The following is a 16,951-nucleotide window of genomic DNA, read 5'->3' as shown; positions in this document are numbered from 1 at the left end:
TGAATCACTTCAAGAAAGTTACTCTTCATATTTTTTATATTTAAAAGCCACTTCCCAACTTTTAAACAATGTGTAGTCATGGTGATATACTCCTGAACTTTGGGTTGAGATGTATGGAGGTCCTTGTTGATGAGTTTTTGTCTATATTTTTGTATAGATCCATCTTGTTTTGTTTTTATGGTCAATTATAGTGTAAGTCACACAGAGTTTAGAGTCAGATGGTACTTATACTGAATTAATTTTGAAATTATTGAGCCGAGGCTAAGTCCTAAGAATTATTATGAATAGGCAGCTCCTTTATCTAGGAATCTGTAAAGTGTCCTATAATTGGATGGGATTGTTCTGCCCTTGAAGAGATACATTGAATTCATAGTAGTTCCTTTGAAGGCAAAACTGTTGTAGCACAAATAGTCTCCATATCCAAAAGTCCCTCTGCTCAGTTCCAGCTGACTCAGCAGCTATAACTACACTTCCATTATGGTCATTTCTAGATAAGGATGACCAAATAATCTATGTACCGGCAAATCAAGATTGAGTTAATATAACACACTATCTAGAAATTGCTCTGGAGATTGAAAGTTCTGCAAAGAGGTGACAGAGGTATCAGAATTATTTCACTATTGGTCTGAAGGGACTGCAAAGGCTCCACCCATCAAGTCTGGATGGAGTTGTTTATCAGCTCTTTGGCTAATTAGTACTGTGGCATGTATTTGCATGGTAATTGAGCCTTATATCTTTTTAGGGAATATATGGTTTAAGTGTAAAGATTGTATTGAATTATTCTTTTTCGTGGCTGTCTATGAGGATGACCTGCTTTAAAGATGTAAAATTGCTCAGTTGTTCATATAACTCAGGATTTGAAACGTTATCTCATTCATGGAGTTGTATCAGGATATCAGAGTAGAATTATCTCACAAATCTGAAGATCAAGAGATGACCCTCAGAGTTCCCCTTCTTTGTAACTTGCATTGGATGTGGATAAGATGGTCGGCCTTCTTGGGAATTGACCCACTTTACAGAAATCTTTCCAGCCCCAGAGGTATATCTCTTCCCAACTCTGGGATGTCTACAAATTTTTTTTACAAATACTTGCCTAACTACAAGAGGTAGTGTATGTAGTGAAACAAATTCTGCAATATCTATAGGAAAAAAATAGCCAAAAAAGTCTGTTTTAAGAAGCATGTATGAAGAACAGCAATTCTGAAAATGTCTTGAAAAAACAAATAACAAATTATAAAGTTACAAAAACAAAACATGTAAAGTTTTTTATTAATTTTACAGTGTTTTACAATACAATTTTCTTAGAAAATTTGATATTGTCACCAGCTTTATTTATTTATAATTTAGATTTCTAAGACTGCTCAACTCAACAGTGATTCTGGGCAGCCTTACAATATATTCTGAATATACCACAATACAATTTATTTAATGCACAGCGCTTGTTGCTAGAAAGAAATTAAATTCATTGATAGAAAAATATAATACTGGGATTATAATCCTTGGCATTATGTCCTGCCCTGCAGGAATGTATGCCAGATGAAGAAAGAGTATTTATGCACAATATCATACATTCTTACAATTCATCAATACTGTATGATCTAATTAATATCTACTCAATACTACTTGCAAGGTTATGCAAAACATTTTAAACAATGACCTAGGGAACCTAAAAGGAACTCTAATCAACTTTAACTCAGTTCTAAAGTTATACAGGTATTTCTCGAGTTACGACAGTTCACTTAGCAACCATTCAAAATTACAACACCTCCCCCCCCAAAAAAAGTACTTATGACATGAAGCCTAAGTTATGAATTACAACTGACTGCAGAGACACTGCAACATGCCCCCTGCCTGTTCCCCCTCCCCGGGCCTGTGGAGACCCACTGGGGCAGGATAGTGGAGGGGAAATAACTATGGGGATCCCAAGGGAACATGAGATATCTCAGTGGGTTGGGGAAGGCCTTGGTGTTCAGAAGCAGGTGGCCTGTTCTAGCACTAGGCCCCCATGGTCTTCCCCAGCCTGAGATAGCTCTTGTGAACTTAACGATCTATGCATTTGATTAATGAATGCATTGGGGAAAGCAGGGAAGGATCACATTCATTTAACGTGATCCAATCAACGAATCCTCAGGTTACAATTATAAATGGCAGGCTCTATTACATTCATAACTCAAGGATTACCTGTATTCAAATGTCATGTCTGTATGGATAAAATTAAAATCAATTCATGAATATGCTTGCACTTTGTGATGTAATGACAGTTCAATAAGACATTAGTGAGATCCAACCATGTTTTCCTATTTTTAAAAAGTTTATCTATCAAAATGCAATTTTAAAATTTGCTATAATAATTAACGTGCTACTGTGAGTGTTTGTATTTTCAAAGATAATAAAAATTCTTTTGCAAAAAGACTTACTTGTAAGGCAGGGAAAAATTATGTAAAACTGGCAACATTTCCTAATCTTTTTATAAGTTTTTATACCTTGCTTCAGAGACTGTTTTTTTTAGTTTTAAACAATGAAACATTCTATATACAAGAGTTATAGCTTTTATCATTAATATACTTTTCCAGTTAATATTAGTGGCATATATAAAACTTAACCATACTAATAATGTAGTCTGTTGTTTTTAAAAATGGAACATTTATGAGTTTTGAATGCACCGCATAGAAATATATGCTAAGAAAATATAGCAATATTTAACACAGGATTAATATACTTTTCCACCATCATCACTTCTCAAATGCAATTTCCAATGTTTAACATTTTAAATTGTTCTTCATTAAGATTCTCATGTAGTTAAACACTCTTCTAATCACCAAATAATATATATCTTCTGTACAACCATATTACACTATTATACAAACTTGAAGCACATCAAAATTAATTTTGTTTCTTGTAAAAATTTGCATTTGATATTATAGAAGCCATTTTCATGTCTTCAAACCACTGCAAATACTCTGAATGCTTTGCTTCCTGGAGGATTCTGTAAACTGTAAAAGAAAAATAAAGAACTAATGGTTTGAAAGAACGTAATTTTATCATGTACTCTCATTTTACATATGAACCTCTCTATTAAATTGATATATTTATTGATAATGTCATTACCAGAAGGATGACCTATAAATATTTGGACAGCATGGTCAGGTTACAAGTTAATTTACTGTATATCTAATGGCAAAAACCATAGTTATTTTTTTTCACTAACTAGAAATGGCCTTTCTAGAAATTTCATTGACTGATCTCACAAAAGCCCATCTATAATTACTACTCTAAGAAGTGCAGTGAGCTCAAGATCTAGGTTTGATATAAGTCACAAAGTCAACATCAGTTCTAAACAGTCTCAGAGGCAGTCTTACCAAGGAATATTACAGTACCTTCACATTATTACCACTGAAGGCAATGTATTGATTCATTCCAATTTAAATGTGCTTTTTGCACATGGACAATACCATCAAAATATATAAGTGTGATGAAGGGTCATTTACAAGAATTCCATAATGGAAGTATAAAGTTTGTAATCTATCTTTTTGGATGCCTACATTTAGAATTTTCCATTTGAGTGTCATAGTTTGCAGTGAGATTATCTCTGAAGGAGACAATCCACAATAGGATAGGTCAAGATATATTTGTGTCTTTCTCTGAATGTAATTGTCAAAAAAGTGAAGATCACCAAAGAAAAGACTTGCCATCAAATATTTGTTTTAGATAGAATTTAAATCACCAGGGTCTTAGCAGGAACAAACCACACTTTACCAGACAACTACATTCATTGTTGATTGAAAGATACCAGATGGCTTTCAGAAATTTAGATTGAAGGATTTCCAAGGCAGATTGGCATATTTGCAGATTTGGGAGCTGCACATTAGGAAATTTAAAATCTTGTTTAAATAGTCTGACTGCTGCAGACACATATTAATTGCCTTTGTGGTTTACAAATATACAAAGTTTTTTTTATGCTTGTATTGTGAGTTTGGTAATTCTTGAATCTAGAGGTAGTAGACGGGACATAAATAGCTATATTCTTGAAGTCCTTAACTAACTTGATTGGCTATAATTAATTTTTCAGTTATAGAATAGTCAAAAAGCAGTTTTAAGTAGCTAATTTTAAATCAATAATTTAGTAAATCAACTAATTAAAACTTTGTACCTTTGTTTTATTGTAGTTAATTTCTAATATTCTGCTAAGGCAGAAATATGCTGTGCCCACACAGACTGACTTGGTAAAGGTTAGCTACATTATCTGCATATAGAGATGGGTGAAAACTAGAGAATGAAATATGAATTTTGCAAGGGCCAATATTATGCCATTATTGTAAATACTGTATTAAACAAAAGGAAAAAATACAGCTGCTTTACTTCTTTTAGGATTTAGCATAAAAGTATTTTTGAGTAACATTATCAGCTGAAAGAGACACTGTTTAGTGAATGAAGCAGGTGGCATCTGCCACAATCTTTCTCAGGAGAAGAGTCAAAAAACACCTTCAAATAAACAGAGTTCCTTAGGAAACTGAAGAACTTCTCAACTGCGATTACACACTGATAAACACTTGAACAACCTGGAAAAAAGCCTACTTGTTCTGCAGTTTAGCTATTCTTTTAGATCATTCCATTGGTAAATTGATGATAGAAAGGTTTTGTATAGAACTTGCTAATTTGGCAACAAGGGCTGATGGGATGCTAATTAACATTATTCTTAATTGTAGATTGGTAAAATAATGGAGTGAGAGACAGTTTGACGTAGTGATTAACGAATCAAGCTAGAAACTGTGAAACTATGATTTCCAGGCCTGTCTTGGACACAAAGCTAACTGGGTGAATTTCAGCCAATCATGTAGAAAGAAGGCAATGGAAAGCACTTCTGAAAAACCTTGTCAAGAAAACTGCAGCATTGATCCAGGCAGTCTCCGAGAATCAGACACAACTGAATCAAATAAGAAAAAGAGATAATAAAGGAATATTATCTCCTTTATAGGCTTTATAGAGCCGTGGTGGCGCAGTGGTTTGAGTGCAGTACTGCAGGCTATTGCTGCTGACTGCTGATTGCCAGCAGTTTAGCAGTTCAAGTCCCACCAGTTCAAGATTGACCCAGCCTTCCATCCTTCCAAGGCCAGTAAAATGAGGACCCAGATTGTTGGGGGCAATATGCAGACTCTGTAAACTGCTTAGAGAGGACTGTAAAAAGCACTGTGAAGCAGTATATGTCTAAGTGCTATTACTATTGCTAATACCTTCTCCAGTAATTCAATAAAAAGTACCAGGGGTACTATAAAGGCATGCTTTGTACCTTTCTGAAAAAATGCCATTTTGAAATGAAGCGGTGTACATTCTTCTCTTATCCACTGGCATGACATCAACAAAGCCACCTTCATTGCGAATTACTCCAGCATGTACTGCTGTTCGGCAGATACTAGATAACTGAGGGAAATAGAGAATAGAAGCATTCCCATGTTAGAAAGTAACATTGACTTACAAATTATGTAAGAGCCTTGGTAGCACAGTGGACTAAAGCACTGTTATTAACATCTGCTGCTTGCAATTACTGCAAGTTCAAATCTCACCAAGCTCAAGGTTGACTCAGCCTTCCATCCTTTCAAAGGTAGGTAAAATGAGGACCCGGATTGTGGAGGCAATAAACTGACTTTGTATAAATATACAAAAGTATGAAGGCTGTTGCTTAACGCATTGTAAGCCTCCCTTAGTCTCCGGAGAAGGGCGGCATATAAATTAAAGAAAAAAAAACTGAATTTATACAGTTTATCTTGTTTTTCCGAATGTCCACTCCTAAGCAATAGGACAGGGGTGTGAAACTCAATTTCATTGAGGGCCACATTAGGGTTGTGTTTGACCTTGGGGGGACAGGGTGGGTGTGGCCAATTTGACATCACTCATGTCAGGGACGCCTGTGGTGGCCCGTGTGCTCTGCCAGCAAAAATGGACTCCTGAGGTCTATTTTCAGCTGTGATGGCTTCCTGCAACCCTTTATCAGTGAAAACAGAGCTACTGCAATTCTCTGCCAGTGAAAATGGAGCTTGGGAAGGCTGCCCGTGGCTCTCCTGAGCTCTGTTTTCACTGGCAGAGGCTCTGTGGGCCAGTCCTTTGCTGTTTCCAGAGCTGCCCTGTGGGCCAGATCTAAGCCCCCATGGGCCGGATCCGGCCCCCAGACCTTTAATTTGACACCCCTGCAATAGGAGGAGAGTTTGGCTGGGAAGGTCGTGAATGGCATTCATATGACCCCAGAATGCTGCAACCATCACAAATACATGCCAACTGCCAAACACCTGAATTTTGATCATGTGACCATGAGGATGCTGTGATAGTTGGGTGGGAGTACCAGTTGTAAGTAACTTTTTTCAGTGCTGTTATAACTCTGAATAGTCACTAAATGAATGGTTGTAAGTTGAACACTACCGGTATATGTATTCCACAAGTATAAAATTATGCTGGGAAGAAAAAGAATCTTCCCCAAGTTCTCCAATTTCAGCTAGCCAAAGATTTGAGAGCTATTAGCATTTTGAATACAAATGCTCTCATCAATGAGAAGATGGCTTATTCACTGAAGTTGAAAGTTTTTTGAGATTTTTGAACTGAAAAATTATACAAAATTCTTTAATATTTCATGCAATACCTTCAGTATTCATACATCTCTCCCAAAATGTATAAATTCCTATATGCCTCTGGATATAAATATTGATGTTCAAAATGGTGTATCTTTCCTCAAATTACAAAAAAGATTTATATATGTGCCATACTGTTTCTTTCACTTTAAGTTTAAGTTTAAGTTTAGTTTAAGTTTTCCGCAGAAAACTTTGTTTTCTGCGAAAAGTAGGAATTGTTGTTTTTTATATTATTTTATTTATTTGATGACCATATATTTTAAGTTTTTAAAATCATATTCCAGAGGAAAATATGTTATCATACTTACATCAGAATAAATTATAGTTCCAATCACTCTGGCATAATGTGAATTTGCCTGCATACAATTGTGAGGACAGTAGATCCTTTAAAAATTGAGAGGAAAGGTAAAGATTAAGGATTCTCTATCTATACTATAATAATATAAAGACAAATGTTATCATTGTATTGAATGTAAACAATGAAATATTATAGAAAACCAGAACCACAGAAACCAGTTCTATTATCAAGTCCAATACTCTACTAAGAACAGGAATTCATATTAAAATATCCCTGACAGAAAGCTGTCTAGTTTTTATGTGAACTCCTCCAATAAAAAGGATCCTATCACCTTTCTCGGTAATCAATTCTATTGAAGAATATATAAACATTTAAAACAGAATGCATTGTTTATTAAAGTGTTGTTCTGTCATATCAATTCAGCAGAGCACAACATGGGATGCTTGAAGATTTTCCAACAAATCTTGCTTTGCTACCAGCTTTTAGTATTATATATGCACTGATACACATAAGTACAGTAGATCTTTGCAATTAATGGGAAAATCCTATTGTAAAATAGAGATTGAGAAGTTTAATGTCTTGTATTATACTCATAAAGTGTAGCAGTCTTTGCATCTTAGCAGTTTGACATTCAAAAAATGGCAAAAGTTTAATGTTTCTGAAAAAAATCAATAATCACATTGAATGCTTAGCATTATTGTGTGATTAGTTACAAACACTTTTCACAGGATGGGAACAATAATGAAAAGGTTTACCTTGGGCAATGTGTGGCTGGCCTATAAAATGGACATAACTGTTCTACCGTAGTTTCACAAGTGATAGCTTGTACTGAAATTAAACAAGAAAAAAATGCACACAGATATTTGCTATAAAGAGATTCATCAATATTAATGTTATATCATAAAAATAAATCCGCACCTGTTACTTTAGAGACAGTGAATGAATTAGCCGATTGATATTTCCTAGAGCAAAAACAGAATCTATTGTTATTAGCAGTAATACCATTATCTTACAATTCTCTACAATATTTTTGACAAGGAAATAAGAGAAACAAAAAATACAAAAGTGAGAATAATTATTTAATAGGGCTATACAAATTCAATAAAACTTCATAACACAATTTGAACAGAAAACTGAGAGAACTGGATTATGATCTAATAATATGTATGTATGTAAATATGTATGTATGTAAATATGTATGTATGTATGTATGTATGTATGTATGTATGTATGTATGTACCGGTATGTATGTATTGCCCATCTTGTACAGTGTAATTTTTTTTAGCATAAAGTTTTGTATTTATACTATTATTATTGCACACAATAGCTATCATAATAAATAATCTACAATCAACTGCATTTATATCATTTTAGGTACACAACCTAAAACATGAATGGGCAATATTTTCACCCCAAGGTCTACATAGATTGCTGTATTGTGCAACCAACATGCATTTGTGCCACAAACATGCATTCTTTCCTATACACATAATTTTGAACACTCAAACTTCATCCCTCTCCATCATTTAATCTGCTACTTTGATTGATTTACTGTTGATTGTTGCTTCCCTACAACTAATTGCAGTTATCAAAGAGTGACTTGGTCCTTTCAAGTCATCTCATCAGTTAATCAGCTGGATGACAGACACCACACTGCTTGGTTTAACTGAGAAAGAAAGCCATATTGTACTGGCCAGATCCTCATATTAATTGGGTAAGAAATGATGAAAACCATTGAAAAGGCTCTTAGGTCCATATACCTGAGGATTATATTTTTGCCATCTGTAGTCTACATCAGGAAAGTGTAACTTCTGTTGGCCTAGGATAATAGAAATGTTTGCTTCTTTGGGGGGGTTTGTAAATTTGGATACATGCATAAAGACTTAGCTCCCTTAATTTCTAGAGAGAGTGGGACAAAAATTATACTGCTGAGAGCATGATCTTAGTGTGCTGTCAGGGTTTCAAAAAGTGGATCTTGGGGAGCTGCATTTATTTAGTATGAATTCAGTTTGTCTTTCTTATATTACTAAATGGACTCAAAACAGTAACAATATCTAACATAGTCAACTAACTCAAATATATAATTAAAACAGATAAGTAAAAAACTATAAGTAATTCAGATACTAGAAAGACCGTAGACAACCAATGGAGATGACTTCAGACAAGCTTTCATAGCTCTTATATCATCATGCTACACAGCATTCATTAATGACCACTTCTGAAGATATATAATATTAAATGTTTTATAATTACTTATAAATAATTCCATAATTTGTTTATATTATATTGAAAACTTGAGAACCAATTTGTGAGGGAATATTTCATTTTTATTTACCCAACTGACTGGACTCCATTTCTTTGAGACTTTATGAAGTAATTTCTTCTTCCTAGTCTGGTAACATCAACCCAGCCACCATCATTGTCTAGGATACCATAATGTATTGCAGCTCTACAGATGCTTGATTGCTAGGAAGAAAAGGAAAAGAAAAACAGAAACAGAAATTAATTTGTTATTTTTATACATACTTCTATTAGAAATAATATTTTGTGTTTTATTAAATTTGGAACTATGAAAAGTTCACCATTAATTCCATATTGAGAGAGGTGAGTTAACAAATTATGTAAAATCAGTATACAGTATGCATGGGTTATTTTAGACATTTGATGCCCAGGTTTCCAATACATTGAGTAGATACTAATAAAAATAAGAGAAACCTCAAATTCCTGCCAAAATTAACAACTTAATGCCATTTTACTGAGCAAACACTTTGTCAAGCGTAAAATGTTAATTAAATTTCATAGTAAGTTACAAAGCAAAATGCTATGAATTACAGTATCTGTACCATGTCATAATAGACACTTCCCACAACTTTGGCGCTGCTGTCCAAACATCCAGAAGGACATTCATACCTAAAGAATTAAAAAAACAACTTGAGAACGATAGAAAATTTTTAAAAAATTAGATAAAATACACACAATACCAGAACTGATGGATAACCATGAAAAGATACCTTACCTATTACATGTTGTTCCTTTGCACTGGTCCCTTAACCGTAGTTCACAGGAAACAATTTGAGCTGAAAGCAGAAAGCAGGTGATGTTATTGTGATGTTTTAGCACAGTTTGGTGAATCAATTAACAACAACAACAAAAAAAATCATGCTATGAATGAAATTTCCTTACACATCTGTTGTTTGCTTATGACTTCATTTCTTTCACTATCATCACGGGGAGATGCTTGTGGTCGCACTTGATTTTGTAATGTATTCTGAACATGTAACTGATGTCGTTCAACTTCATTGGTTTCTATCTCTGGAAAGTAATGCCTTTCTGAACCTTCTGGTAAAGCAATTGAAAGGAATAAGTGCTATTTTTTACAATGGATTCATTCAATAGTTATAATTAAGAATGGCATAAATATGACATGTTTAATCTTTGCTAGACATGATAAGGCCATGGAATAATCCTGTGCATATTTCCTTGGAAATAAACTCTACTGTATTCAGTGGAATTTACTCCTAGGAACTTACTTAAAGGATTACAGACTTAAGTGCTTCTTGATCCCACTGTGCCTAAATCCACTGAAATCAATGGGCTTTAATACTGGTTGGCTTGTGATTGTTTTACTACCAGCCATCGTTAATGAGCTGAGATTATCTAGTCATGGCACTAAGTGAATGATATACACAAAAAAACAATAGACAGAATTCAAAGTACACTACTAGAATAGCAACCAAAATTATCAGTTCTTTTCTTAGTATTCCATATAAAAACACTCTACAAGCTGCATCATAATGACAAATATAGACATATGAGGTTGTTTGAATGGTTCAGAAGGGGGTTTCCTACCAAAGTTCTAATGAATATATATAGGTCAAATTTCATATACCAAATGTTTCTTAATTTGTGAAATGGACTTTGGTTGCATTGAGAAAGAAAAACCTAAGAGTTTTCTTAATGAATTTATATGAATCATGGAAGTTCTGACAAGATGGAATTATAGAGATATTTTGCAAAATTGTTTACAAAAGCCCTTATGTTTAAATTACTAAATTCATGCCACATTAACAAAACAGGAATCTGTTTACCTGGGTGAAATATTTGCAGTTTGATTAACAGGTAGTGTAATTTTTACTATTAGAAGAATTAGAAGAATTCATGTGCTGATTACTTAACTTGTCTGAGTTGGTGATTAAAGATCTCTTAAATGCTTACAAAAACATACTTATATATTTTTATGCCCAAAGCTCTTCATAAAAAGAAAAGAACCATTATAGAACCCTTACATAACATATATATTTCATTATGAAATCAGAAAACAACTGCTTGCGTCCTAAAGCATCAGCAAAACTACATACCTAGCAGTATACACATTCTTTTTCTGATTACATACCTTTATAACAAAGATTTTCTCTGCAGCCTCCCCCAAAACTTGGGGGACATTCAGAACATGGACGACCGTGTTTGTATGGAGCATGCCCCCACCAATTGCCCCTAAGAATAAAAATGAAAGTGATATAGTGAAATAAATTGAGTGCTTGATACCCATGAGAAACCCTATTCCTGCTGATTTGTCACGCCTCTGCTTCTGAGGCAAAGAAGGACAGCCTAAATGAATGATATAAACAATATCATCTCAGACTGCATCCCATTTATCTTTTCTATATTCTTAAGGGTTGGAATTTCTTCCTTCCTTCCTAGTATGAATTGGTATCAGTTGTTCTTAAAACAGAGCCTTGAGGAAGGCAAGCTAGTAGTTCACTCATTCACTTATCCTTATTCTTGCTCGGCAGGAGACTTCTGCCAGGGTATACTCAACAATTGGTTTACAAGGGAAGAAAAAATGGGATGGTGAAAGATAAGAAAGTTTGTTGAGATGCAATTTGGAAAGACTTGTCCATTGAGCTAAAAGCAACATGCAACAGGACACAAGGGAAACATATGACTGAAACATGGGTATAAACTGCTACCCATCATTTTTAGTTTAGACTTTCATTTTTGTGTTCCTTGAATGTGAATGTAAGCTGTTTCTGCAACTAAGTGCTTCCTTTGCTTTTCCTGGAGACTGCAATAGCTGTAAGTTTTAGGACTGGCTGTAAATCTACTTGTTACCCCATTGTCAGTCTGAATAGTCACAGAATAAGGAAGTCGTTAACTGAGGACAACATATAATTCCATTGATACGATCCAGGCTTACGTGTGCTCATTCTAGTCTGAAAAGAATATTGGATTGTATACTATTTGAAGACCAGCAGCATGTCACTGAATGTAAGGACTGAATTTATATGAACTGTAGCAAGTCAGTTCTCTTCTGTTATTATCTGCTAGATTCACAGATTACAATGAATACTCTGAATATTGTGCTTTGGTTTATACTGGTTTATATTGGCTAGCATTCTGAAAATTCAAAATATCTAGCATCACTCTGTGTTAAGAGAGCTCCTGCAGGCTTAAGGAGATACTGTACAGAAAGCAGAAAGCAGATTTCTTTTCCCCTTCAACAATATTATTTCCTATTTTTTACAGTTTATATTTCAAGATAATTACATATTCTATGGCCAATTCTGATGCAGTTCCAAGCAAAAGATTTAAACATTTACTTCCTATCATGATTCCAATCTAAAGCAAAACACAATCCTAAATAATTTTATTAAATAGTGGCAGTGGGGAGTTAGATATGCCTTTTATGTTAACACCTGTACCGTCATACTTACTTGGGTGAATAATTGCACACTAAGTAAATTGCTTTTGGCCATATCTGTCCCCACACATTCATATTATGACACAGGTTGACTGCACAGCCTACTCGGTTACTTGTTGCCCATACCACCTGAGGGAAAAAGGAAGAGTTTTAAACCTTATCCAAATTTGAGTTCTGATGAGCTGTCATAGTGAACCAATACTCCTTTGGAAAAAAGGAACACATTGCACCTGAAAATTGCCCCCCCCAAATTGGGCTACTGAAATCTGTCCAGAGTAACAAGATTACCCACATGAATTCTGCACAACTGTATTTTAACAGCTAAGAGCAGAAACTGCATTTTTGTGGTAAGCTGGTAATTGGCTGGAGTCATGGATTTCATTGTGCTTATAGCCACTAATGTCACCTACATGGACTTCAACCAAGGATCATTTCTTAATCACTTTGAATTTAATTTTTTTCCTTTTGCTGTTTGGTTTTTAAAGATTGAGAACCTTATATTGACCTTCCTAAGTAAACCAGACAGGAAACACAACTAGATGAGCTAAGTTTACTATAAGGCTACATTATCAGAATCCTACAACTCTGAAAGTACAAACTTTCCACCCATTACTTTTAACTGTTAGATCTATTAGGGCAGTTCCTTCTTAAGTTTTTTTCTTCGACTATTAAATGTTTGCATCCTCCTGCCTCTCTTATCTGATGGTTTCCTAGACAGTATCTTCTTCCGTTTCCTTAGGGTTATCCATGCATTCCCTTATATCTTCAGATTGGCTAGCATTATTGAAAACATTGGGTGAATTTCCTTAAACCCTTTAAAAATGTATAACTACAAGTTTAAATATTTATAATAAAAGGTTTTGGAATATACAGCAAAAGTATGATTATTGTTGGCTTTAGAAAGCTTTAAATGGATTAAGGGCTCAGATGGACTTGATTGAAAAGTTTGAAAATAATTGAAAGAATCCTTTCTCATGGGAAAATAATTTTGTATATATTTTGAAATGGATAGGACAACTTTGAAAGTCAGATCTTAGAGGGCACCAGATGGCTACCTTATAAGAAATGTTTGATGTTTGGGTACAGGAAGTCTTTCAGCTTTTAAATCTATAATACAATCAGGTATTATTGAACAGGAATAGGCATCATTGAATAAAATTGAAACCGATTTAAAAATTATAGACTGCAACAAAGAAAAGGAAATAATGGATTTACAATTAAATTAAATGAAGATTTAAAAAATACAAAAAATAAATACAATTAATAAATTAGAAAACAGAAGTGAATAAATGTTTTGTATTCGATTTATAAATAGGATTTGCTGGAGTTGCAAAATTAGAAAAAGGGGCCTGACAAAGATCACAACAATTGTAAGAGAATAGACAATGAGAGTAAAACAAAGCAGATATCAGAATTTTTTTTTTTTTTTTTAGGAATTTAAAGATCATTGGAAGAAAGAAGAAAGAATACAAAATAAATTTATTTATTCATGGTTAAAATAATGAGTTTCTATTTCTGGAGATGCTTAATTATTTTCTGATTGGGCCTGGGAATGATGGCTATTTCCAATAATGTTTAATTGCTTTTTGACGGGAACTGGACTTTTGCTACTTGAAGAAATGAATGAGGGGGAATCTGTTTAAATATAAATGGAGGAATAAATATAAAAACAAGGATTCAAATTGAATGTGATAGATAAATGTTGTAATACTTATGTTGTTATTTTATAAAGAGAAAACAAGTTTAATATAAGGATCTTCATTAATATCCACTGTATTTTGCTCCAAGCACACAAACGAACATGTAAGCTTTATATATGAGCTAATTGGTTCATTTCAGAAAATAACCCAATCGTAAGTTAATCAGTTCATTCATCAATCAAGTTACTACACTAGTATATAGACTGCTAATAGATATCCTGATATATTTCAAGAAATTCATATCAAGATGTGTTCTTAGGAAAAAGTTATTTGCAATGGTAACATATAGAAATAAAGAATATATAATACATTGCTGCAAGCTATTTTTAAGAAATGGGAAAAGATTTTTAAACACAGATACAACCTCCATGTGACTTACATGTTTTCCGATCATTTATCTCTTGATTTCTACCATTCCAACACAAAAGTGATGAATTCAACCCTATTATTCATTTTTAAAAGGCACACTCACCTGAGTATAATGAGTACATACAGGACCAGAACATCTATAGGGGCAATAAGGATTGCATTCTTGAGCATATGGATAAGTAAAGTCTCTCACTTCATCATACCATGATTGGACATGAAATGTTAGAGGTCTATATCTATAAAAAAATAAATGAAGACATTGCCAAATCATTCAAGAATATATTACAAAAGAAGCAATGCTTTTTTTTCACTTTTAAAGTAAGAGTAGCATAATGTTTTTTGTTTTTTTTTACCTTCCCCAATGTGCTCCCAAATTTTGACCAATGGATGGAAGAAGACTTGCAGGTCCATGTTCCCAAAGACATGTTTCAGCCCAGGACTGAGCAGATCTTTCCAACTCTGGATCCCATGTCTACATTTTAAGGATTAAGAGAAAAGATAAACATGATGTGGTTCTAATATTTGTTAATATTATTATACTTTACTTATCCCTAAAATACTCTTTTAATTTAAGAAAAATATCTATTAAAATATATTGTGTTTATAATATTAGAGAAAAGTATCCATCAAGTCTAACTTGTTTCTTCCAAAAAGGTTTTCTGCCAATGTATCTATGCAGTCCACATTATATACCATATAGCCCAAATCAGGGGTGAAATCCAGCAGGTTCTGACAGGTTCTGCAAAAACAGTAGCAGAAATTTTGAGTAGTTTGGAGAACTGGCAAATACCACCTCTGGCTGGCCCCAGAGTGGGGTGGGAATGGAGATTTTGCAATATCCTTCCCCCAGGAGTGGGGAGAGAATGGGGATTTTGCAGTATCCTTCCCCTGGAGTGGGGTGGGAATGGAGATTTTGCAGCATCCTTCCCCTGCCATGCCCACCAAGCCACGCCCACAGAACCAGTAGTAAAAACAATTGGATTTCACCACTAACCCAAATGCTGCATCATGGTGATCCTAGACAATTCTTAATAGAAAGTTAAGAAAATATTTTCAGCATTAATATTTAACCTCATGATCAGATATCATTCATATTGCTGGGTTTGTATTATTTGCCTAGAAGTGGATACTGGTTTGAAGAAATTCCATGTTCCTTGCAATATCTTTCTGTCTCTAGATGTGGCAATCCTTGATTTAATTTTTATTTATGATGAAGAAAGAAACAATAAAAAAACATGAAAACCTTTTTCATAAACAAGAACACAAGTCTGGTAGCAGAAGAAAGAAATGTAACTTTTTTCATAAATGTGTCCCTATATTTTAGATCCCCTGAAGATTCTTCCTGCAACTATATATGCAAGATATTAAATATTTTAATTTGTTAATGCAAAAAAAAATCCCTTAGAGTAAGTTTCTACTATTATTTTTTATAGTTCTTCTGTAAACTAGAGAGCAGCTTAAGCTGGAATTTCTTAACTGCTTGGCAAATACAACAGGAATGACCCTGGTACAAACATTCACAAACACAAAAAGATTTCTGAATATTGATCCATGACCAATGCTAATTCAAATATATATATATATTAGTGGGAAGAGAAGAGCAACAAAGAAGAATAAGGGGCTGAAGACTAAAACATATTGAAGAACAGTTGCAGGAATTGGGCATGCCTAGTTTAATGAAAAGAAGGACTAGGGGTGACATGATAGCAGTGTTCCAATACCTAAGGAGCTGCCATGAAGAAGACAGGGTCAACCTATTTTCCAAAGCACCTAAAGATAGGACATGAGTCAATGGATGGAAAGTAATCAAGAAGAGGACCAACCTAGAACTAAGGAGAAATTTCCTGAAGTTAGAATAAATAATCAGTGGAACCGCTTGCCTCCAAGAGTTGTAGGTGCTCCGACATTGGAGGTTTTTGAGAAGATATTGGACAACAGGATTTGTCTGAAATGGTATAGGGTTCCTGCCTGAGCAGGGGGTTGGACTAGAAGACCTCTAAGGTCCTTTCCAACTATATTTTTCTATAAATGTGTGTATTTTCTAGAGAAAACACATTATTTAAATATAGTTATATGCCTAATAACATACAAGCTTTTACATATAAATCCATGATTCACCTGGTATTTTTTTAAAAAGGTAAAAAAATAAGAAGAAAGTGCTACAAAATACTTAAATTAAAATCCTGCAGTTCTCAGCATTTGGGAAGAACAGAGGGGGTGGGGGGAAAGAAGTAACAGAAGATGCTGGCTGAAAGGAGAGCCTACG

General features: G+C 34.1%; 1 protein-coding gene across 3 annotated transcripts in view; it reads right to left on the bottom strand.

Annotated features, from left to right (window-relative positions):
- Positions 1–1,234: 1,234 nt before the first annotated feature.
- CRISPLD1 (cysteine rich secretory protein LCCL domain containing 1) overlaps positions 1,235–16,951 on the bottom strand; it is a 30,144-nt gene continuing 14,427 nt past the window's right edge. For 2 of the 3 annotated variants that reach the window (XM_034429991.3, XM_034429992.3), the window contains exons 3-15: positions 15,039–15,157; positions 14,789–14,921; positions 12,630–12,745; positions 11,309–11,409; positions 10,099–10,254; positions 9,932–9,992; positions 9,759–9,825; positions 9,251–9,381; positions 7,834–7,877; positions 7,671–7,743; positions 6,926–7,001; positions 5,288–5,418; positions 1,235–2,993 (exon numbers count right to left, since the gene is read on the bottom strand). In XM_034429991.3, the coding sequence (XP_034285882.1) occupies positions 2,942–2,993; positions 5,288–5,418; positions 6,926–7,001; positions 7,671–7,743; positions 7,834–7,877; positions 9,251–9,381; positions 9,759–9,825; positions 9,932–9,992; positions 10,099–10,254; positions 11,309–11,409; positions 12,630–12,745; positions 14,789–14,921; positions 15,039–15,157 (1,260 nt within the window). In that variant the 3' untranslated portion in view covers positions 1,235–2,941. The remainder of the gene's footprint in view (positions 2,994–5,287; positions 5,419–6,925; positions 7,002–7,670; positions 7,744–7,833; positions 7,878–9,250; positions 9,382–9,758; positions 9,826–9,931; positions 9,993–10,098; positions 10,255–11,308; positions 11,410–12,629; positions 12,746–14,788; positions 14,922–15,038; positions 15,158–16,951) is intronic. The other variant, XM_060681933.2, reaches the window with a different exon arrangement.

The sequence above is a fragment of the Pantherophis guttatus genome, chromosome 3 (genome assembly GCF_059756535.1).
Source record: "Pantherophis guttatus breed Tessera chromosome 3, ASM5975653v1, whole genome shotgun sequence".
Classification (NCBI taxonomy): domain Eukaryota; kingdom Metazoa; phylum Chordata; class Lepidosauria; order Squamata; family Colubridae; genus Pantherophis; species Pantherophis guttatus.
Note: the sequence above shows the minus strand (reverse complement) of the source record. Positions and strands in the feature narration are given on the sequence as shown.